The sequence below is a fragment of the Loxodonta africana genome, chromosome 12, assembly GCF_030014295.1.
Source record: "Loxodonta africana isolate mLoxAfr1 chromosome 12, mLoxAfr1.hap2, whole genome shotgun sequence".
Classification (NCBI taxonomy): Eukaryota; Metazoa; Chordata; class Mammalia; order Proboscidea; family Elephantidae; genus Loxodonta; species Loxodonta africana.
The window spans coordinates 102,204,917-102,229,444 of record NC_087353.1 but is presented as its reverse complement, the minus strand read 5'-3'; the positions used below and the strand labels follow the sequence as shown (position 1 = coordinate 102,229,444).

The 24,528-nt window shown below is 42.0% G+C and overlaps 1 protein-coding gene across 1 annotated transcript in view; it reads left to right on the top strand.

The window, feature by feature from the left end:
- Positions 1 to 24,528, top strand: part of AUTS2 (activator of transcription and developmental regulator AUTS2) — a 1,316,048-nt gene that overhangs the window by 568,665 nt on the left and 722,855 nt on the right. The window contains exon 4 of the mRNA XM_064296083.1: positions 5,919 to 5,954. Coding sequence (XP_064152153.1) covers positions 5,919 to 5,954 — 36 coding nt within the window. The remainder of the gene's footprint in view (positions 1 to 5,918; positions 5,955 to 24,528) is intronic.

Sequence of the window (24,528 nt, the reverse complement as noted above, 5' to 3'; positions counted from 1 at the left end):
TCTCTGCCCTCCTGAAGTTTCCATTCTGGTGGAGGAGACAAGAAACAAAGAAAATTATGTCTGATGTAATAGGTTCTGTGAAGCAAGCAAAACAGTGATCATGGACAGAAGGCTGTGTGTTGTTCCTTTTACTAGGGTGGTTGGATAAGGTCTTTCTACGTAGGTAACATTTGATCTATTGTCTGAATAAGGAGAAGGAGATAGCCTCTGAAGATCTAGGGGAAGAGCGTTCTGGGTAGAAGGAACAATGAGTTCAGAGACCTTGAGTCTGAAGGTGGTGTGGTGTATTTGAGGGAGAGGAAAAAGGCCAGTGTGGCCAGCACATAGTGGACAAGCACTGGGGCTGAAAACATGCTTTCATCTAGCCATTGGCAGTGAGGTTAGGGATTGCTTAAGAAGCCACTGGAAGATTTTTAAAGGAATGGAGTTATAATATTTACTTTAAAATTTTCACTTTGCCTTTCATCTGAAGAATTGCAGATGACAACGAAAGCCAGAGTGGAAACAGGAATAAGCCAGAGGATGTTGGTGTAGGTGAGAGTTGGTGGCATCTTGAGCTGGGATATAACAGAGGGATGAGTAACCGAAGTTGGAAGTGACCTATGGTTTCTACTCTTGGTACTTGTTCCAAGTTGGTGGCTCCATTTTTACCTTAATTCCCCCGTAACTAGAAGTTCATTTTCCCGTTCAAATATGTTTTGTGTCTCTTTTGGAAGCTGAATGAGTTTATCTCCAAGGTAGCTTTCTTGGGATTGAGATTTCAGGCTCTTGTAATCATGCTTGTTTTTAAAACACCACAGGAAAATCCATAAACTTCTCATTTTGTGACTCTTACAAGAAAAGTCTTAGTTGTGTGATTCCTAGCATGGTCCTTCTCCTTTTTAATATCTTTCTCAAGAGAGAAAAGCATAACACAGAGGTTGTGCAGGGCTGTGAGACACAATTGGTGATTTCGAAGAATTTTTAAATATTGTATGTACGTTAGCCCTGCATCAGAGCCCTCATCCTCAGCTAGGTGCAGAGTGCTCCCCCAGCCTGTCCTTGGGCAGCTGTGGTGGGTGGTAGCCCTGGCCTCTCAGCTAGGCGCAGAGTGCTCCTCCATCGTGTCCTAGGGGAGCTGTGGTGGCAGCCCTGGCCTCTCAGCTAGGCGCAGAGTGCTCCCCCATCCTGTCCTGGGGGAGCTGTGGTGGGTGGTAGCCCTGGCCTCTCAGCTAGGCTCAGGGTGCTCCCCCAGCCTGTCCTTGGGGAGCTGTGGTGGGTGGTAGCCCTGGCCCCTCAGCTAGGCGCAGAGTGCTCCCCCATCCTGTCCTTGGGGAGCTATGGTGGCAGCCCTGGCCTCTCAGCTAGGTGCAGAGTGCTCCCCCATCCTGTCCTGGGGGAGCTGTGGTGGGTGGTAGCCCTGGCCTCTCAGCTAGGCTCAGGGTGCTCCCCCAGCCTGTCCTTGGACAGCTGTGGTGGCAGCCCTGGCCTCTCTGTGCAGATGTATAATGAATGGAGTGCATCAAAATAGATAATGAATTTTGAAATCTCTTGTTGTAGGTAAGCTGTTGAGACAGAAATGTTAACTTCATAAGTTTATGAAGCTTAGCTCCACGATAGCTTAGCGACAGAGATGGAGGGAAGGGCAGGTGTGTGGGGGGGACAGAAAGAAGAGAAGGAACATTTAATGAATATCCACTTGCAGAATTGAATGTCAGCGGCAACATTCTCTCGCCTGGAAAATGTTTTTCAGCTGTGCCTCCCGTTAGGGTTCCTGCAGCCTTGGTGGCATGGAGATTGAGGCCAAGTGTGCTTGGAAGAACGTTCTCCTTCGCAGTATAATGAGATGCAGGCGGGTGATTTGCAGAGGCTGCTGGAGCAGTGGTCGAATCTGCAAAGAAAACAACAGAATGAAAAGACCATGTTAAACAGAAGATGGCTGATAAAAAAAAAAAAAAAAAAATTTTTTTTTTTTCCGGGAAATCACATAGCAGATAGGCAGCTGGCCAGCGTCTCCTCATAGCCCTGTCTTCTCTTGCAAACCACGGAGCACGTTCTCCTGTTCTGTTTTCGCAGCCCCTCTTGAGCTCTCATTTTTACCTACTGCGTTAGCAGTATGAAGGCATTGGCCCCTGTACCACTTGAAGAAATAAGAGTGAAGTCCTTTTCATTCTTCAGCAAACGGATTTGCCTAAACATGGGTGTATGGCACCGTTTAAAATGTTACTGAATCCAAGGAGGCATTTGTTCCTTGCCTTTTTTTTTTTTTTTTTTTTTAATATCGCCTCTGAGTTTTTCAAATCTCAGTTGGACTCATCGCCTGTTCTGGATTCTATGGTCACTTCTCCTCTGCAGTTTGGACAGACTTTGCCATTAGGTCTTGAAGCAAGAAAAATGGAAGACCCTTCCCTTCTAAAATTGACTGAGTATACCCAGAATGTTGAAGTCAGTTTGGTCCTCCTCTCAGTCTCCCCAACTGAAAAAAGTGTTCTGTCACACGGTTCCTGCGGGGACGGCTTTGCCAGCTGTCTGCTTTCCCAGGTCTTTACCTCTTAGTGTCTGGCTCTTCATACATAAAACGAGAACGCAGTACTAGCCCCCTGGATACATATCTACAGTTGAATAACTAATGTAATACATTTTAAGTAATAACAAAGCTGTTTCTAAACATTCATTCCATTTTTTAGCATAATCTGTGGTTGCTCATGGTTTAGGAGTGTTCACGTAATTTTTGATTTAGAAAAATGTTAAATCTACCAAATATTTCCAGTTATGTTTAGATTCAGATTTAGATTAGGCTTAAATGATTGTGACTCTTTTCTGGGCCTGTTATTAACCTTTTGGAAATGAAGGCCTCAGTGCTGTGATACTTGTTCTGCCCTGTTACTGGTCTCAGAACCTCTGTTCCATGTACTCTGATGGTGGAGGTTAGTGACTAAAGGACATAGCTGAAGTACTGGGGTTGGAGAGCTGGACAGGAAGACATTTCCTTTTTTTCGTACATACTGCTTCTACTCAAATCCTCCAGCTATGATTGAAGGGAACAGACAAATGGCCAACAAAAATATGAATGAGAAGGAACAGGAGGGGAGGAAATTCCATTGTCATGGACATCTGGGGAAATAGATTAGAAGAAGGCCTTTTATAGAGTTTTCTGTCACGTGCAGAAATCATCACTTGATGCCTCAAATCTCTTGTCCTTTAAAAAGAGGTGGGGAGAAGGGCGAGGAGCGTGGGTCGGCAAACCTGGAGAGCCTCGTTCTAAGATTCTCCATGCGTTCTAGCAAGTGCTGGAACACCGGTGGATGGGTAACGTACATGAGGCTGCAGTGTCTGTGTTCCTTGGTATGTCTGTCTGGGCTAGTGTGCCTGTGGGGCCGGGGTAGGGGGGCATGTTATAAGGCACCGTGCTTAAATGCTTTGTTGCATTATGTTAATTCCTTGGCAGTGCAATCAAATTCATGTCGTAATTAAAGCTGTCAGTTGGAAGGCAAGCCAGTCGCCACGAAAACACAGCATAACAAATGAAGTGAAATGATTCTGCGTGTAGCTATACAATGCTTCGCCAGGCATGAAATTAAATAAGTAATTTGATGTTGACATCAGAAATTGAAATGATACCCACTGTTCCCTCATTCAGTCAGACCTGCATAAACAATAGCCAGAACAAATACGCACCACAAAGCCCTCTTCTCCACCCAGCTCCCGGAGTAATGTACAATATATATGCAAAATGAGTCTAACAGGGCTTTCATTTTCTTTGGTATACAAGAAGGTGATATGGATGTGGGGTGGGGAGGTGCTTTGGTGGGGTGCTTCTCCTTCTGGGATAAAACACATTTGCAGGAAGGAAGAAAAAGACAAATGAAATAAACAAATCCTTTGGTCTCTCAGAGTAACTAATCCTAAAATGAGTTCACCTCCCCGGGGCCTGACTGTAGCCTGGTGGAGACCTAACTTGGCTCTGGCCTTCCTCTGATCCGTGGAGGGCTGTGGGTGCTGAGAACAGGTGATGCTGTCACGTGGCTCATGGCTGGCAGAGGCGCTGTCTCCATGACTACTGTGGATTTCCCTACGTACTGCTATGGGATCAAGAATGCAGCACAATTTTTGAAACCAAGTCCAGTGTGCAGGATCCCTCATCTGTGGCTCTGTGTTCCCCAGAGCTTGCCTGAAACACTGAGGTGAAGAAAGTTTTGCCCTGGGGACTGCATTTAGAAATGCCCTGGGGCATGCTGTCCTTGTTTGTTGAGGATGTAGTCACAGCTCTGTGTTTCCTTCTCAAACAGTTTAAAATCACAGGAAGAGTCGCATCTGCTCTGTTTTCGGATATGCTAAATTCACCAGAGCCTTTTTTCCCTGTACAGTTGGTCCATTCATTCCTTTATGCATTAATTCAGCAAATGCTAAAGCATCCTGTGTCCTCGGCACTGTGCTGAGCTCTGGGGATGCAGCGATGGATAAGCTGGGTGGACCCTGCTGCCTGCAGTTCACAGGGCCGGGAAGGACATGGCGGTGGATGAACTAGAAGTGAACAGAATACCTGGGGCATCAGGGTGGAGTTTAGGCTTCATGTTGTTATTAACTGAGAGAGTTGGCTCCCGACTCATGGTAACCACATGCACAATGAGACGAAACACTGCCCTTCTCCATGATTGGTTGCTAGTCGGACCGTCGAAATCCATAGGGTTTTCATTGACTGCTTTTCAGAAGTAGATTGCCAGGCCTTTTTTTCTAGTCCGTTTTAGTCAGGAGGCTCCATTGAAACCTGTTCAGCATCATAGCAATATGCCGGCCTCCACTGACAGAAGGTTGGTGGCTACCACTCATACCTATCTCATACAATCCTTGAGGCGCAGTGGCTGAGAGTCGAACCCGGGCCTCCTGCATGGAAGATGAGAATTCTACCACTGAACCACCAGTGGCTCGTGATTCAGGCCACAGAGGGAAAGTAAAACCTGAGCCCAGCCCATCAGGAAGAAGGCCTGCTGGCACTCGCCCAGTCACTGAGCTGAGACTGAAGGTTGACTCAGCATTATCTTTGTTTTTCATTTCAAGCTTACTTGAGGCTTCTTTTATTCACAAAGAGGATGCTAAAAAAGTAAAGGACTTGTAAGGAGAGGTTTTAGGGAAAAGAAAACACAGCCATATAAACAGACAAGTTTAAGCACAAACTGTGTCCTCCCCCATGTTTTAGCTTGTTTTCTCCACTTGAAGAAGTGACGCCCTGTGTTCCTGTCAGATGATTGTAGCTTTGGTTCCCTGTGCGGCAGAAGTACGGCAGCCTACGTGGGTAATTCCCGCCGCTGAAACATTCAGAAAAACGGTGCTTTTCACTGCTTCCCTTTGCCCACACAGTCTTTGCATTTTAGACTACTAATTATGTTTACAAAATGTCTCATTTTTGAAGAGCACTGTGTTTGTACTAACTGGTGCCTTTAGGGAATAAACTGGCAAGTAGGTCAGACACTGGAAAAGTCATCCAAACCCACTGGGCATTTTATTTTCAAATCAGTCCAGGCCTTCTCCTCTTGCCTGCCCCTTTGTGGCCACAGAACTGAGTAGCTTGAGACCAGGGCATTGAATGTCAGCAAGTCAGAGAGGCAGGCTGATGTGTGTCTGTTTAGTCTCAGTGCGGGGCGAAATGCTGTCATTAATTCATTACCCAGCTGCCTGTCAAATAAATTGGCAATTATGTCCACCGCAGAGGCTTGGAATTCAGTAAATAGCACGTTAACATCTCTGAGTTCTTGAGAGATGTAAAGGGGAAAATTAAGCCACTCGGTGTTTGTATCAGTAGCAGATGACAAGGGGCAGAACACACTGGTGATGGGATATCGTGATGAAAAGCCTTCGAAGGGCTGGTAATGAGCTGTGTGGATTGGAACGTGTTAAAAACTGTTGCTGATTTTCCACTTTGTCTTTATGCTTTATTGCAGAGCTCGGCTCCTTCCAGCTTGGGAACAGGCTACTTCGTAAGTCTATCTCAATTTCCACGTGTGTGCCTTGCACTGGCATTGATTTACCTCTAAAATGAATGCTCATTAGGATGTGAAAACATCTAAGAAGCAGACTGATATCCATCCTTTTAATAAGAATTGTTTTATTTTTAAAAGACTCAATCTGCTGGGCCCTCAGGATCATAAGCCAGTCTGACACATAGGCCTGGTTCCCAGCACATGGGCACATGCTCCTTACCTGGCAGTGGAAGAGAGTAGCACACCTTTGTGGGTACAGGGAAACCAGTCTGGCTGGTGTCACCTGTCCTCTGTGATTATTTACTAGTGAGAACTGCCACATGGAGTATGGAATTCAGGTGACGCATTGAGGTGTGTATTCACCAACAGGATCTCTTGAAGAACTTACAATGTATACCATGAGTACTCATTTTTAAATTGTGGTGAGAGGTGGTATGTTAATGGATGTTTTCTCTCATAGTCTGGGTAGGTAGGAAAACTTTTAGGTTTTCCTATGGTGATCATTAGACTTTCATTTTAAGAAATAGAGGGGTATTTTATTTCTGAACCTTATTCTCTGTCCTTGAGGAAAGGAAGAGGTGGGGGACATACCTCAGGGATTATCACAATATTTTTCATGCACAGAAAGTATGTCACTTGATTTATTTATAGTAAAATTACCCTTTTTGGATTCCATAATCCTTTTCGAGATCAGTCTGTCTATCTGTCTGTCTGCCTGTGTATCTGTCATCTGTCTGTCTGTCTAATGTTGCCAGTAAGCATTATTTACACAGCAAGAGATCATGGAATGTAGCCGTATTCCTGGTGTTTACAGGAATCTCATTTCTGTTCTGAATGGTGAACACTGATAATCTAATGCCTACTTAGCATTTTCTGAGAAAACAAAACAAATGGAAAATAATTACTGGTTCAGTTTAGTGTTTTAACATTCTTCACTCTAAAATGCTAATTCCTGATTTTCTTCTGCCCACACATTTTTCTCCATATATTTACATTAAATGTATTAAAACCAACATAATCTCATTGAATAGTAAGTCTTTCCAAGCTTGGCAGAAGTGGTATTTTCTAGATGTTGATTTTTTTTTTTAATCTTAATTTATCATATGAGGAGAAAAAGGGTAAAGCTGATTTGGTATCTGCTTAATATAGTTAGCACACTGTATTCCCTTATCCTGGCTCCTCCTCACTGTGGCTGAATATTCACACATGCAGAGGCACACAGGATACATTCAGTCTCTTGCTTTAGCACTCGGAATAACAGAAGCAGTTCCATCTGCCATCCCTTCACACCAGGCTGGATGTGGGTTGACATGCTAGAAGTAAAATCTGGAGACTGCCAGTGTCTCTTCTCCATCCAAAAGCTAAATGTTCCCCTCTTGCCTTCTTCTGCAGAAACGAGGCCAAAGCCACTACCTTAGTCCTTGATCTCTTCTAGACTGTACATCCTTGTACTTTTTTATTGTCAGTATGATCACCCTGAAAGAATAAGCCATCTTTGTTAACATCGAGATTTTCATTGTGCTTTGTCACTTGTGTTTCTCTGTAGTCGCAGAAATGTTTATTTTTATTCTCTAATAATACATGCTTATGAGTAGAGAGCCTTTATGAATCTAAGATGTTTTTTTTCACTTATGTGTTAGATGAGTATAAAAATTTTTCCTTATTGTGGTTATATAAAAAACCTGTACTGTTATTAGCTTACACAGAGAAGATATATACCAGATGTATGCTCAGCTCTCAGCTATGACAAAAATGCCTTACTTAAAATGTGTTTCCAATAATATGATTACTGTGTTATCAGAGTACAAAGTCCATTGTATTATTGCCAAGTCCTCATCAAAAAGCATCTTCTGTTTCAACTTTTGTTCCAAAATATCACATATAATACTTCAAGCACTTTCAACAGCGATGAGTTTCACACCCTTAAATGGAAATGATATATTCATAAGGTATTTTCTTGTGTTTTGTGCCAACACACATTCTTTGCCCTGTGCTTGTGATCTGTGATGTGATAATAACCTTTTAGTTGTACCTGTAAAGAAGGTTCAGTGTCAGGTAAGTGGAATGGTGATATTTGGATTGCATCCCCAATCCTCTTCATCTCTGAAATTTGGACAGTGGCAAATCACCTGCAGAGTCAATGAGCTATTAATGCAGGTGAACCACATGCGAACTCTAGTATGAGAAAACTGAAAGCACACACTTCATGGCTTTAACAACCTGGAACTGTTTTCTTCAACAGCCTCCCATACTCCAGCATCGCTCTCTAACCCTAGAATCCTATTTTGTTTAGATTTTATGGTCTTAGAGATTTCAGTGAACTGAGGTAAAATGCTAATCATTAAGTGCATGAATAAAACACAGTCACGTGAATGTGTGCATGTGTGTGTGCACCTACACACACACAACCCTTGACCAGGACCAGCATGTTCTACTTTCTTTCAGGTCCTTTTAATTTATCATGGTGGCAAGTTAAAGGGTTTGAAGGAGAAGGCTTTGTTTTTGATCTGGTTGTATTTGTTTATATCTCCTTGGTTTTATGTTCCAGAGATGTCTGCTTAGGTCTGTAACTTTTCCAATCTATTTAAAAGCATTAGAGTTGAGACATGAGAACAGCAGCTAGAATCAGTGTTTACATAAGCATATTGCGAAGGATTCTTAAAGTAGACAAAATAGAGAAGGATTGGAACAAACTTTTCACATTAGTGAGAGCTTTTGAATAATGTGGGTGTTATACTCACAGAGACACACACACATATATATGCAGTACATACTCGTGCCCAGCTCATATTCTAAATATAAATGAAGTATAGACGAGTTGGAATTGATTTGCTGTTTTCTTTGGCAAGAGTAATAAAACTTGTTGGAGTGTGTGTAGGATTTTCTTTTCTTTTTTTTTAAACGTTAATGCAGTGAACACATTTTCTTTTCAATTTAAATGTTTTTGGCTCTATTACCTTCTCATGTCTATATTTGATGTTTCATTATGCATAGTGTATAATTAAGAACATAGAGGCAGAATGAGCTGGAGTTAAAACCTCACTCTGTCTGACTAGTTGTGTGAGTTTAGGTAGGTTATTTAATGTCTCAGAATTTGTTTCCTCTTCCATGCCTGTCTCATAGAGTTGTCGATATTAAATGAGACAAAATATTTAACACGCATAGCACAGTACTCAATAATCACAAATAATAAATACTGTCTTCTGTTACTCACACTATAATCTCCTGATATTTGGTGGTGGATGGAATAAACATGGTTAAATGACTGTGTAGTGTCGTGGTGATAGAAGATTACCACCAGAAATAAATGGTACGAAAGTAGGTTTTGTAATTTGTGCTTATAAGGATAAGATTATTTTATTCTCATTGCGCTCTTCTTGTAGCTTTTTCAGGAGCCTGTGGTTTTATGTTTGGTCAACTCTGTACCAATCAACTCGATATTTGAATGTAAAACAAATACGTATCCATTCTCTATGATCCTCTGTGATCATGTTGATGTTGTAATGTCCTGTGCCATGGGCCATTCACGTTATCATTTCCCCCTTTCATTTGTCTATAAACCCGTTGCCGTCAAGTTGATTCTGACTCATAGCGACCCTAAGGACAGAGTACAACTACCCTATAGGGTTTCCAAGGAGTGGCTGGTGGATTCGAACTCCCATCCTTTTGGTTAGCAGCCTGAGCTCTTAACTACTGTGCCACCAGGGTCCTTAATTTGTCTATGGAAGTTGTTTATTTCTCCCTCAGACTAAGAACCACTTGAGGCCTTTAAAAACTGCCAGCAGCAAATAGGTCTGGGCTGGGAGGTTAGGGAAGGCCTGGTCAATACATCAAGTTGTATGAGGTTGTATTACATGGTTGCTGCTCTCTGACACCAGGAAAAAAAAAAAAGGTTACTGCCCTGGCACACCTGAATGAAGTACCTGACGGCATTAGAGTGAGAAGACCAGGGGAAATACCTCATAATGACCAGTGGTCTGTAGTGTCATCGCAGGAAAAGTCTGGGCTCATTTTTTCCAAGCACTTGTCTCCATATGCCTGTAGTTTGGAGTTGCCTGTTGGGGTGGCTTATATTCCAGGCTGAACTTGAGCCCTGGTATAAAGGAAGTAAAGCCTTACTTATTCAGGCAACATGTCCTGCCTGCTTCTCTGGGTAATCTTCAGCCTTTTTCTAGCTAAGATGTTTAAAAAGGGCCTTGTTTAAAAAGGCTTTTATTATCTTCAGCATTCCAGATGTTGAACATACCTTCAGCCTTTTTCTAGCTAAGTATCTTAGGCTCAGAGACTCCTTTAGCTTGGCCTGCTTTTATAAACTCCAGTGATTTTTTTCTTAAGGGTTCTCAACTAATAATTTTCAGTTTCCTCAGATGGATCACAGCTAGTAATAGACCCACTTAGAAGTTATCAAAGAAACTGACCCATTTCTATTTAGAGAGCAAAACTTACATATTATATAATCCAGAGGAGTTGTACAGTACAATAAACCTGAAAAGGTGATTGGTGTGAGTTGTTTATTTTCTCCCTAGACAACTTAAGTTGTGTTGATAGAGCTGGTGCTAGGCAGCCAGTACGGAATGTTGACCCGTGTCTTTCCAGCCAGGTTTATAAAGGTCATAAAGGGAACAATTTTTTGCCCCTTTCTCAGTTTTTGGCTACAAATCCTTGAAATATCGCCTTTTTCCCTTCCCTGTAATTCATATAATTCTCAAAACTGATTTGTGGTTTTTTTTTTTTTTTTTTAACCACGGTTGCTTCTTTTTTAATTTCAGAGTGGATTTTACTGTTAGGTGAGAGAGGAATTAGTTTCTTTAAAAAGACTGGGCTTTTTTTTTTTTTAAACAGAATATTTAGAATACTGAGCTTTTCTTTAAACAGATACTTCTGACTTTTTGTATTTCAGTAAGTATCAAGCACCTTCTCCGTTTATAGATGTGAAGAGATAGAGCAGGGTGCTTGCCTTCCTTTGTGATGCTTTTAAACATTTCTGACATACTTGGGCTTCCCAAAAAAGCTAACGCTGTTTACATTTCTATGGGTTGTTACTTCAGAGGTGTAGCTACATCAGCCTGACCTTGACTGCAGCCCCACCTAAAGCAGAAAATAGACTTGCCTTCCTCCCTACTTGCTGGTACTTGATAGTGATGGTAGGAGAAGATTCTTGAAGTATGGATTCATAAATTTTGAGTATTTATATTTAAAGTAAACACAGTGTAGTGTTTTGAACCTGTCTCCCAAATAAGATTGTAACATTTTTATTTATTAGTAATTAACTCAGGGCACCTTTATGACGGAAACATTTTTAAAATTTGGAGTTCAATTATTGGAGCATTTGGACTCATTCATAAAGATTGAGCTGGAAAACGGCTCACCAGATGGAGAGTTCAGTTCATTTAAACTCACAAATAGATGTATTAAACATCTATTCTTAGTTCCTAATAATAATGTGCAAGCTTGGCCCTCAAGACTGGGGTGTACACAGTGGAATTTGATTCAAGGCGAACCAGTAAGCCTTATCAGAGAAGTGTAAGTAGAGCACTTGGGTAGGATTGGTTAATTGTAGGAGGCTTCAACTGTGCAGAGCCTGATGGATATTTCAATTCTCAACAGGTAAAGAAAGGATGAAACAAAGTTCAAGGCAGAGGGAGCCAGAAAGACAAAAGCTCAGAGGAAATAGCATAAAAGGGTGTGGAAGTGTTTTGATTGTAGCCTATTTCTGGAAAGGAGTAGCACTTCAGGTTAGGAATGTTGGCTGATTACAGGGAGTATGGAATAAAGCCATGGAGGAAGTTGAGTGAGTTGGAACAAGATGGTTTCTAGGTAGAACCAAACTTAAAAAACTTAGTGACCTGTTAAAAATTGAATGAGAAAGAAGTCAAACCAAGGATTGATGACTGTGATGCAGTTTCCTGAATTTAGGAATCCCAGGAGGAAAAGAACTGGTTTTAGGAAGATAATGAGTTTGTACAGTGGAGTAGGTAGTTGGTAGTTTAAGTTTGTATGTCTTTAATGATATGGTGGCTAAAATAGAGAAAGAACAAAATATCGTCACTATCTTTGGCTGGGTTCTCTAGAGAAGCAAAACCAGTAAAGCATATAAATTACATATAGAGAGAGATTTATAGCAAGGAAACAGCTCACGCAGTTGTGGAGGTTGGAATGCCCCAAGTCCATGGACCAGGATAGAGGCCTTTTCCAATTTATGCAGCTGCAGAAATTGGTGAACCTAAGAGCAGCAGGTCGGAGAGCAGGGCTCCTGCTCACAGTCTGTGAAGGTCAAGGAATTCCAAGATCGACAGGTAAGCTGCTAGCTCAAGTCCCAAGAACCAGAGGTCAGTCATGAGGCAGCTGCTAGATCCAGAACAAGCCAAAAGCATTGGCAAGGTGATCAGGAAGTAGGTGGTGGGGAATGGAGAGATGAAGGCTGAGGGGGTGGTGAGCTGCCACAGGCCCTGCCCCCACCGGTACCACTCAACAGATTGCATCATGGGGGTGATCACAGGGAAGTGATCACAACATGATACAACTGCCAAAACACTGAGAATCATGGCCCAGCCAGGTACACACAATCTTAACCATCACAGCCACCAACATTAAAATTTATATTAATTATATCAAGTACTTTGTAAGAACTTCAGTATGTCCTTCAAATTCAAGCTTACACTTGTCACAAAAGATCCTTGAAATCTCATTGTGTAGTTTCCCAGAGTGCCCCATAACAGTTACCCAGTGAGGCACCAGTGAGATTTGAAACTTTGGCCTCACAGACACCCTGCCTCCAAAGTGATCACAGCGTCACTAAAATGTTTTATTAGGGAATATTTAACACATATAAAAAGATTTGTCATGAATATATTGTTTGATTACAATAATAAAACAATTATCTTGGAGTCCATCACCAACTTAAGATGTAGGACATTACCGGTGATTTTAAAGCTGTTTGTGTACTGAGCAGAAACAGTTTGGCCAATGAAATAGGCTGCTCTTCTTAATGGTGAAAAGTTGCCAACTTTGTGAACTGTACCCTAAACTGTGTTTGCCTCCTATAAAGTAACAAAACCTGAATCTACACTGAAGTAGCTGTTTTGTTAAGGTTAGGGACCACTGATCTTAGGGAATTAATCTTAGTTATACTGGAGGCTTGATTTATGCCAGGACCAGGTGTCTGCGTTCTGACAGACTTCCCCACATAGGCACAAATAAAGTCTCTAATTTTAAGGGCCTTAGACTGAAAATATCATTCTATGTTCCATTTGCAATTCTCATTCTTTTTGTCATGACAAAATATTCTAAACCTGTAATTTGGGGAATGGGATCAATGCGCTGTGAGCAGACACACCCTGATTAAGTGAACATTTCAAGTTAAGCTCTGGTAAAATGCAGACCCTGTGCTGTCGAGTCGATTCCGACTCTCTGGTAGAAGATGGTTAATCATTTGCAGAAGCTCCAAATGGGGTGATTTTCTAGCTCACCTTGTGGAGATTGTCTTCTGCCTCCCACCATTTTTAGCTTTAACTTTCTCCTTCAGTACAAGGGAATTAAAGAATTTGGTGAATAGGTTAATCAGACAAGAAAAGATTGATTGATGTCTCGACTTCCAGTCTCAACTCTTGTTTTCTCGACATTCATGTGAGGAAATAGGCTAATTATTTTTAAAGCTTTGCCATATACAGGGATCTTTGTTGCTGTTGCTGCAAACTGCAGTAAAAGAGAGAAGATGAAAACCCAGGTGCTCGTGATGATATTTCTATGTACTTGGGTGGCACTGTGGTGAAATGAGTTACAGAGCCCATCTCCTTGGCTTCCCCACCCCCTTTCCTGGCCCTTCAGGTATTTCTGAGGAACCAGCCACTGGACTGGAGAATTGCTAAAAGGTTTTTGGTTCTAATATTACACCACATACGGTTCTGGCTACCTTATACTTAACTGTGTGCCACGTCGGTCCATGTTGCTCCCATTCTTTGCTGCCTTTTGAGCCACAGTTATGCAAGGTCATAGTCTCTTTTCTGTGTAATCAGCACTGCTTTTCAGTGTCAGCATTGAAAAGATTCCAGGTTTTGATTGAGGGCCAAGTCTGCCTTTCTTTGGAATTAATAAATAATAACAAGTAATGTTTTATATTTACATTACTTAGTTAAGGTTATCGTTAGTTGCCATCGAGACTATTCCAACTCATGGCAACCTATGCCATGTGTGCAGAGTAGAGCTGGTCTATAGGGTTTTCAAGGCTGTGAGTTTTTAGAAGCAGATTTCCAGGCCTGTCTTTCGAGATGCCTCTGGGTGGGTTTGAAATGCCAACCTTTTCACTAATAGTTGAGCGCTGAACAATTAGTGCCTGTAAAATTTGAGTGGAGGTAGTAGTGATAGTGGCTTTGTCAGAATCTGTCTAACTTAGGCGGCGATGATGACCAGAATCAACCCGTAGCTGATTCCCACGAGGTGGGGGTCAGACACACCTCCACTCTCCAACCTTTTCACTGTCCCTCCCAGGACACTGTCTGCTTCTCTGCTGCTTCAGTAATCCATTGCGATGGCCACACAGAAGTCACAGGCCATACTTACAGTTAAGTGGTTTATTAATGAACAGGCTACAACTCAGGATCAAGGCTGAGAAACACGTGGGCACAGTCTCCCTTCTTCAGTGCAGGACGCAGCTGCAGAAGCTGGTGAACCCAAGATCGGCAGGTGGGAGGCAGGGCTCCCGCTCCTTTCGGCCCTGCCGCCTGTCACTGCCTGCTCTGCCCCTGGGCCCCTTCCAAGCCTGCCTCTTTGTTCAGTGTTACAACCCTTGACTATGTTACAGTTGCTTTAGGAGGTTCCTTGCCTCCTTGCTCTCTCTATCTCTTCTTTCTTCCTTCTGCATTTTCCTGCTGCCTCTCTTCTGTCTCAAAACCTCTGTGGACCTGGGTGTTCATACACACCACTCCTTTTCAATTTCAAGGCATGGCACACCCACTAGAGCCACGAACTGACCAATTCCCTCTTGGTGGGCCACAGACACTTCACTCGCATAGTTGGCTACAACTTACCTCGTTTGCATAGTCTATTGACCAGTCCCTGCAAGGTGCATACCAGTCATTAGGTGGGCTGCAGCCCAGGACCGGAGAAACAGTATCAAAACCAAGTTGTTTTCAGCTTACCCAGGAAATGTCAACCAACCTGGACAAAAGTAACAGACCCTCTTGGGTAGAAAACTAGGGTTAAATGTAACTCCTCAGGGTTTAGAGGAAAAATCTCTCAAGCTGTTTTTCCAAAGAACCAAGGCAAAAGGCCACATAAAGGAACTCATTTCACCACAGTGCCACCCAGGTAATAGAAATATTGAGGCTGTAGACTTCCTCTTGGTCATGAAGACAATTCAGTAGAGGCTTCAGGACAGTGCATGGGCAATCCCAGAGGGACGAGATAGCTCGCTGTCATGGAATTCTGGAGAGAATTTTATCTCCATTTTTACTTTTTTTTTTTTTTTTTGGACACTGGCTTTAAGAAAGGTTGTTTTATTCCCGTTGGAGATGTCCTGATTAGAGGAATGTCAAATTAGTTGGTATGAGTTATACAAGAGCCATGGTGGCGCTGGACCCTGAAATTGACTTTGACTACTCACGCGACCCTTATTTTGATAGATTTAACTGCCCTGGAGTTTTATTGACTGTCCATCACAATCTTTCAGATCAGAGGACTCATTCCTTTGCTTAACTTCGTTAAAAAAATATTTTTGCCTGAAATTGTAAACGAGATGCCTCCCAATCCGTTGCATAAGGAACTTACAGCAACACCAGGGGTGTCGTTGGAAAAGAGGTTAAAATACACAGCTGGGCTTGTTAAAGAGGAAGAGTGCTATATTAACTCTCAGTGTCACACTCTCCCACAGTCAGCTCCAGCAGTAAACAAGAGTTATTGGAAGCTGAGATAGTTTGAAACACTTCACTTATCTCCCAGTACTTGACTTCAGAAGCCAAACATTTAAAATACCTTTTGCTGGTGTAAAAATGTTTATCCGTTTAAAATACAATGCCGTTTTAACAAAAGCACCCTGGTGACAAGCTGTTTAGATATAGCACAGTTAATAACCTGTCAAGTCCTATACACATACACTTGAAAAGACCAGCGCAGTTACCAAGGCTTGGCGTTATAAATCACTGTTAACAAACCTTAATTTGCTTAGCAGGCTAATGAATGATCTCCAATTTTCTTTTAGTAATTAGCTCCTGTGATAGTCATGTTAAAGGAACCTGCTTTCTATTACATTTAATCTCTGCTCTGAAATCTTTGGTGTCTGGTTTGCAGAAGGGGAAAAAAACCAACAACTTTCAGTCTCCATTGCCAAGTCCCTGATCATAAATCTCGATGCAGGATTGTGGCTGTTTTCAAGTAGGAACATTGCCGAAGGTGATGACTGACTATTAGAGCTTATAAACTAATGTAGTAGCAAATTTAGAATGGCGTGGTAAAGCCAGATAATTGCAGCATTTCCTGCCTAAATGTTCTGCTGTGTACGTTGCCTCTGATTCTAAGGAGACATTAAAAATGCAGCAAGGCATAACAGCTGTGGTTCGTAGTGTCCTTCTAATGTTTCTTATGTTCATCACATCTCATAAAACCCTGCCCAGGCCAGCAAATGACTGTTCATATATACAGCTGGACTGTCCCAGAACGAAATGGGGCGTGGGGGGCGGGCATCCGAATCCTGTAGGTAACATTACAGAGGCCCACCAGGAGCTCACCCAAGTCCATGGTATGCCAAATTTCTCTTGCTATTCCCAAGAATTCTGTTTCCTTTTAATCCCCAAAGAGAACATTCACTTTCTACCTTTTGCAAGAGTTCCCATTAATAATCTACTTCTCCAGTCCTTTTGGGAAACAGGTGTAATTTTGCCAAGGGAAGGTAGGATAGTATCCTGTGCATAGGAAGAAAGAGAAGATAGGTTTCACCTGAAACCCAAAGGAGGCAAAGAAATTTGGTTCCCTGAGAATTTTTTAAAATACGCTTTTTAATAACTTTGCAGAAGAACTACCTCTGTGGTCTGTATGCAAACCTGGTTTCTCTGAAAAAGAGGAGCATTAACTAGAATGTTCTGAGAAGCGAAGGAAATTAGGGAGTCCAATAGGTTCTTTTTTGTTGTTATGGTTGCAGTATGTTCTTTTAATCAAATATTAAACAGCTAAGTATCATGATGAAATGGGAGCCTTCAGCAGCATTTAAGGGGCATAATATACTCACAAGTTACTTTCACCTGTATGTTGCTAAGTTGCCAGCTTTACTAATTTGGTACCTAAGTAGACCTATTATTTGGGCTTTACGTAGGCTAGAGTTACAGAAATTGTAGGTCCGAAACCAAAACCTGTTGCCGTCGAGTCGATTCCAACTTACAGCAACCCTGTAGACAAAGTAGAACTGCCTCATACGGTTTCCAAGGAGCACCTGGTGGATTTGAACTGCTGACCTTTTGGTTAGCAGCCGTAGCTCTTAACCACTATGCTACCAGGTCTGGCTTAGAAGGGACTTCAAAATTGGCTTGTCCAACCACCATTCTGAAACATGACTTAGAGAGGAGCCTGGTATTGTTGGCGTAGGCTTAACAAGTAGGACTGTGACCTTACTTATCCTGGATACCCTTTTCTGTTGGTATAGTTGAAGATCACATCAGTTTTCCTGCTAGCTACATCACATTGTTCTCTTATCTTGATGGCAGTGACTGTTAACTAGTAACAATAAGTCTTTTTCATATGTGGTACTGTTAAATCCCTTTTCTGAAAAAATTCAATTGTAAGAAGTGGACCTTAGCTTTTTATCTCCGTTGAAGTTTGTCATGGTACACTTGGTCCATTATTCCAACTTTATTTAGAGTATGCCATCTAAAATATTGTTTCCCTCTTAGCTCCATGCTGATGAAAATCCCTTGGTGCTATACATGGGCTTCTTTGATCTTCATCCAAGTCACTGACAATACAATTTGACTGCTGCTAGGTTTTCCTTATTGCTGACTTTGCAATGACTCATCTTTATGGAATTTGATATATTCTGGCTGGTCATTATAGGTTCTCTGTATTTATTTTCACTGGTGATTTTAATATGGGGCCTCACCAGAGATCAGACATTCTTCCTGGCTTTTGTTTACCCATAGACACACTGGGAAAGGGCTTTGAAAGAATCTTTGGACAAGCTTAGTATACTGAATGCCCCCCCCCTCCTTTTTTTTGTAGTTATCTTATCTACCTGTTAAAAAACAAAAAAACAATAACTAGACAGTCTGTAGAGAAGTGTGGCAATTATTGTTCTCCTGCAGATAGGCAAAGTAATTGGCTATTAAAATATGTGTCTTAATTGACAACAGCAACTCAAACAGATACACGTACACCAATGTTCATTGTAGCGTTATTCACAATAGCCACAATTTGGAAACAGCCCATGTGCCCACCAGCAGATGAAGGGGTAGACAAAATGTGGTCTATACATACAGGGAAGTGTTATTCAGCTGTAAAGAGACATGAAGTTCTGGTACGTGCTATGACATGGAAGAACCTTGAAAACGTCATGCTAAGTGAAATAAGTTAGACACAAAAGGACAAATAAGTGATCCCATTTACGTGAAACATCTAGTACAGGCAAATCCATTGAGACAAAAAGATCAGAGGTGGGGGGAGGAGCTGGGGAGTTTATACAGCCATTGAAAACCCTATGGAGCACAGATGTACTCTGAAACACGTGAGGCTGTGATGTGCCTCTCAGTCCATCTGAGTGGTGACTCCACCCTCAGGCCTGGAAGGCCCCGTTCTTCTGCCCCTTGGGCGTGGCAGTGATGACCCCTCAGCTTTGGGCAGCAGGTCTGGCCCCATCCTGCTGGCACTCGTGAAAGGGAGCTCCAAACCCCAGAACCGAGTTGTTGAAGATCTGACTCTCTGAAACTGTCTTAGCTATCTAGTGCTGCCGTAACAGAAATACCGTGAGTGGATGGCTTCAACAAACAAGTTTATTCTCTCAAGGTCTAGGAGGCTAGAAGCCCAAATTCACGGTGCCAGCTCCAGGGGAAGGCTTGCTTTCCCTGTCGGCTCTGAGGGAAGGTCCTTGTTATCAACATTCCCCTGGTCTAGGAGCCTCTCTGCACAGGAACCTCAGGTCCAAAGGACACATTCTGCTCCCCGTGCTGCTTTCTTGGTATGAGCTCCCCTACTCTCTGCTCACTTCCCTTTCCTTTTATCTCTTGTAAGATAAAAGGTGATGCAGGCCCCACCCCAGGAAAACTCCCTTTACATTGGATCAGGGATGTGACCTGAGTAAGGGTGTTACATCCCACCCTAATCCTCTTTAACATAATCTAATCTTCCCTCATTAGCCACAGGCAGAGATTAGGATTTACAACAGATAGGAAAATTACATCAATCACAAAATGGTGGACAACTACACAATACTGGGAATCATGGCCTAACCAAGTTGACACGTATTTTTGGGGGGACACAATTAAATCCATGACAGAAACCTAGGAGGCTGTGGCCCCACCTGTGAAACCCCCAGAGTCCATGATTTTACCCTTTGAGACGGAGGCAGCTTGGCTTCCTGTGTTCGTTGTCTCTGCAGCTTCTTCTTCCTGGCTCCTTGGCCTCAGCCCCTCAGGCCTCGCTGCCTGTGCCTGCCCTGCTGGGGCAAATGTTCCAGAGCTCTTCAGGCTCCACCAATAAGTGCCTGGTGGCACCCCATTCCACCAGGAAACTTTGGCTCTCTCGCTCAGTGAGTTGACTTCAGCACTGCCTCTCACTGGTCTCCTGGTTTTGCTGCTGCAGCTTCCCTTCTGCTACTTCTTGCTGTCTCTGCCATCTCAGTATAACAGCTTCCCTCACTTCCTCCTGAGTCCTCACCAGAAATCTTTCACGTCCATAATTCCACAACAGTCCTTTCAAGGCAACCTAGGCTTTTACTCTAAGGCACACACTTTGAAACTCTTCCAGCCTATCGCCATTCACAGTTTCAGAACCACCTCTACCTCTCAGGTATCTGTCAGAGCAGCACCCCATTCTCTTGGTACCAAGTTCCGGTCTTAGTTACCTAGTGCTGCTGTAACAGATACCACGGTGGATGGCTTTAACACACAGAAATTTATTCTTTCACATTCTAGTAGTCTAGAAGTCTGAATTCAGGGTGCCAGCTCCAGGGGAAGGCTTACTCTCTGTTTCTCTTTCTCTGTCTCGGCCCTGAAGGACGGTCCTTGTCATCGATCTTCCCCTGGTCTAGGAGCTACTCAGTGCAGGGGCCCTGGGTCTAAAGGACGTGCTCTGCTCCTGGCACTGCTTTCTTGGTGGTATGATGTCCCTGTCTCTCTGCTCACTTCTCAAAAGAGACTGACACAAGATACAGCCTCATCCTGTAAGATCCCGTCCTGCTCCATTAACCTGACGGCCCCTCATCCTGCCTCACAACGTCACAGAGGTAGGATTCACAACACATAGGAAAATCCTATCAGGTGACAAGATGGCGGACAGTCACCCAGTACTGGGAATCATGGCCTGGTTGATTTGACACACATTTTTTGTTGAGTCTGTAGCATCCAGGTTATTGCAAATTCTGAATTTTGAGGGCCATGAAGTTAATGAAGTTTTTGTCTTATTCCTCTCTGTACATTGACCATCTTCTCATTGTATTTCCTTCATCTTTCAAGTCAAAGGTTGGGTCAGGATGCTTCAAGGAGCCCTACGGTATGAGCTCCTCTGTGGATGTGTTGGTAACTCTTTTGCGGCCAGTGCAGGAACGAGGCGTGTTTAGGGACCACCTGTAGAGGTCAAGGTGCCAGTTACTCCCACCTGAACTCTGTCTTCTTGGACGCGCTGCAGCACACAAGCACTTGAATTCTTTAACCCAGGATGTTAGCAAACAAGGATGAGACCTACTGTGCAAAGCCAGCGATTATGTAAGTCTTATATAAGCTGGTCTTCTTTAGTCCCTTACTATTAAAAAGAATGCTCGTCCTTAGCTGGGAGAGTCTTAGAGTTGGGGTTCAGTAACGCTTCCTCTTGTTGGCTTTCCCTAATTTACAAGTCTCAGGGCCTGAGCAAGCCCTTGATGGTTGAACGCTGAAGTTTTGGGACACCCTTTCAGTGCTCAGAGTATAAGACATTGCTACTCTTACAGCAAAAAAAAAAGAAAAAGAAAAAGTTTGCCTTGCTTCTTTTCCTGCTGTGATGTGTGCATTTTGTTACTTTCCGCTGCATATGATTTTTCTTAAACTACCTTTCTGAGCTTCATTGATCATAGTTTTACTGTTAGATCTTTATCACTATTTTTACGAACTACTGAGTATTTGTGTTTATGACGTATAAAAGTACATACCCAAAAAAACCCAGTGCAACACATACATAAATTAAGCAATTAGCATATATTAACTATTTCATTCACACAGTAATCATATGAGGTTTAAACAGTCATTATTCCCATTTTAGAGATAAGAAAACTGAGTCTCAGAGGGGGTAAGTAACTTTCCCAAAGTCACACAGGTAGTAAGAATTTGAGTTGAGATTTGACTCCGGTAGATGAAAACTATCCTGCCAAGAGGCTAAATCGTTATTTCACATTGAGCAACCAAGAAAATAAGATCTGCATTATTTTTTTCCACCAGTTTTTTAGGAGCATATACCAAATGGTGAGTTCTGTCTATATTTGTTTTACTTCCTTTACTAGACAGTAGAGCAAGTGTGTCCTTGTAGTCTGTTTATTACCTTTTACTACAAACATAAAACCTTACCCCCTCCCCCCCAAAACAAAAGGTTTTATAAATGTTTATTGATACTAATATGTAATTGGATATATAAGCCAATGCATATAAAGCCTGGCTCATGACACGGCCTAGGCCAGGTGTGTGGTTTTCCAAAGCTTTTTGCCTTTATGAATGGCCTGGAAAACTTGTTACTCTTCAGAACTGTCGCTTTCAGGCCCCCACCCATGGCCCAGGAGTACCTGATTTGTGACAAGCTCCTCAGGTGAATCCAGAGGAGTCAGCCAGAAGGTGTACCTATACGGGATGTCATTGGAAAGCAACCTTAGCAGATATAATTACCACCTGATTTAATAATATGCACATTTATATTAGCAAATTTTTATCTGCATGTTCACACTGGGCACCGGGTTTTCCTTTTTTACGATAGTGTAACTTGCCCAAGACTCAATTAGATATTTGATGGTTCTCTGTCTGACCTTTATTTGGTTGATCATTTTTCTGCCCATATTCACTCTGTCATACTCACGTAAGGACTTCCGTGACATTCTGGGTAGAATGCTTTAATAATTGGGGGAGTGCAGAAAAAGACAGTTGGTGCTTGGTAGGAATATTTCTGGGGGTCTGCTTACTCCTCTGTTTGAGACAATTGCCCAATGAGTTTTTATTTATGTTACATACAGTAATTAAAAAAAAAAAAATCGACAGCACTGGGTTTTTTTTTTTTTTTACTTACTCCTCTATTTGAGACAATTGCCCAATGAGTTTTTATTTATATTAGATTACTTTTTTCAAAATAGAATTGGAATTTTTTAAACCCATCCATTTCAATGTATACAAGATTTAAAAAAACAGATAGCTTAATGTTTTTATTCCTGATTCCTTTCATCAAACTACTTTTATTACACTTTTATTCATTTTGTCGTTTTCCACTATCCAGCAATAGGCTTATTCTTGGTTCATTTCTTCTTTCAAGCAGTGGAATTATTTACGTATTTTTCCTTTTCTCCCATCTTCTGCTTTCCAGCCCCCACTCCCATTTGGTCCTGCAACATGGTAAAATTACAGACGTGAGCCTGAATATAAAGGATCGCTTCACTGATTGCTAAACATGTATTCTAGTGCTTTTAAACTCATTTCAGGTCATCGTGCTGCCAATTAGTTTGATTACAAGTATTTAAGCTGTCACATATAAAGCCTTCTATTTCCAAGGGTTTCAGCTTTCAAATCATGAAAACGAAGTGCACTGTGCTTCTCTATGTACACAGCTCACTTTTAATACTTTAGAAGAAAGCTGGGCCTATTATAAAGATCAGTCACCCATTCAGAGCCTGGGTAAAACATACCCAATTTTGGAGCAGTGATACAACCTTGTTAGAAATTTTGAAAACGTGCATGTATGCATATGTGTAGGTACCAAAACCAAACCCACTGCCGTCGAGTCGATTCCAACTCATAGCGACCTTATAGGACAGGGTAGAATTGCCCGATAGTTTCCAAGGAGCACCTGGCGGATTCGAACTGCCGACCTCTTGGTTAGCAGCCGTATCACTTAACCACTATGCCACCAGGGTTTCCATGTGTAGGTAGGGACTGTAAAAATCACTTCTTTATTCTAGTTTTAGGATGGGGCTAGTGGCTAGTGCCGATACGTGGTTGCAAATCATTAAAAAAAATGGCATCTAACATCATTTGGTGACTAATATTTTGCCTGTGAAAGTGGAAGACTTTTGGAGAATTAAAACACACTCAAGTCTCTAAAGTAGTACCTTCAACATAAGGCAAGAGCCCACGATTGTATAAAAAAAAAAAAACCCAGCACCATCGAGTCGATTCCAGATCGCATATGAAGTAGTAAAATCCTAGGGTAGAAAATGTATACAGGGTTGATGGAGTTATTAAAAGTTGATAGATTTCAAACAAAAGGTAAAACATATCTCTCTTGCATATATAAAATGTACAGATTTTAAAGATTTTATTTAACTAATAATGATGGAACAAGTTAGAAGTTACAACCAGCTCAAAAGAGAATCCAAAAAACAGACACAGTTGTTAGATCAGTTATATTGAAATGAATGCACAAATGGAGGCAAAAGTAGCTTCTAGGGAGGTCCGATCAGCCTCTATCTGACAGGACAGAATTTGCATGATTTTAAACAGCCATTATTTTGCACTGCTGTCAGTTACCTAGAACTTACTGAGTTGTAAAATTGTGCCCATGGCATCACAAAAAGGTTAACACTGGAGAGCCCACTATAGACCATGTGTAGTTTTCCCTTGAGACGCAGGTTATCTCCTGTGATCAGTGAGAATAAGAGACCATTTAAAATGCTTCATTTCAGTTTACAAAAGCAGAATCTACTGAATGGTTATGGGTTATAGACAGCTTTTTAAAGAAGAGAAAGAATTTTCTTATACAAAATTGAACGTTAAAACAACATCAGCAATATTCCAAACAGAAACTACAACCATTGTTCACAAGTTCATGCAATCCTATGTAATTAATTCTGCACTAGATCTTGGGTTATCAGCCTCATGAATCCATCTGCTTCTTGGCACAGAAGAGTTCTGGGGATCCTAACTCAGCCCACTGACAGGTCTTAAAGTTGTTTGAGAAGTGACAACAGAAGCCTGTACCCAAGAGTCTGTTCTTTGAGGTGTTAGTTATTTGACGCACCGGGTACAGTCCTTGTCCATGAAGCTTTGAGACAGTCTTTGCTGAAGACCAGAACTTTGGCTTGTAGCAGAATGAAGAGCCTTCAGGAAAACATCAGAGTTAAAAAAAAAAAATTGTGAACGACACAGGCTGTGTTAATTTATCACGTAATTTCCAGGAGTAAAAGATGTGCTGAGAGGTTATAACAAGAATAATG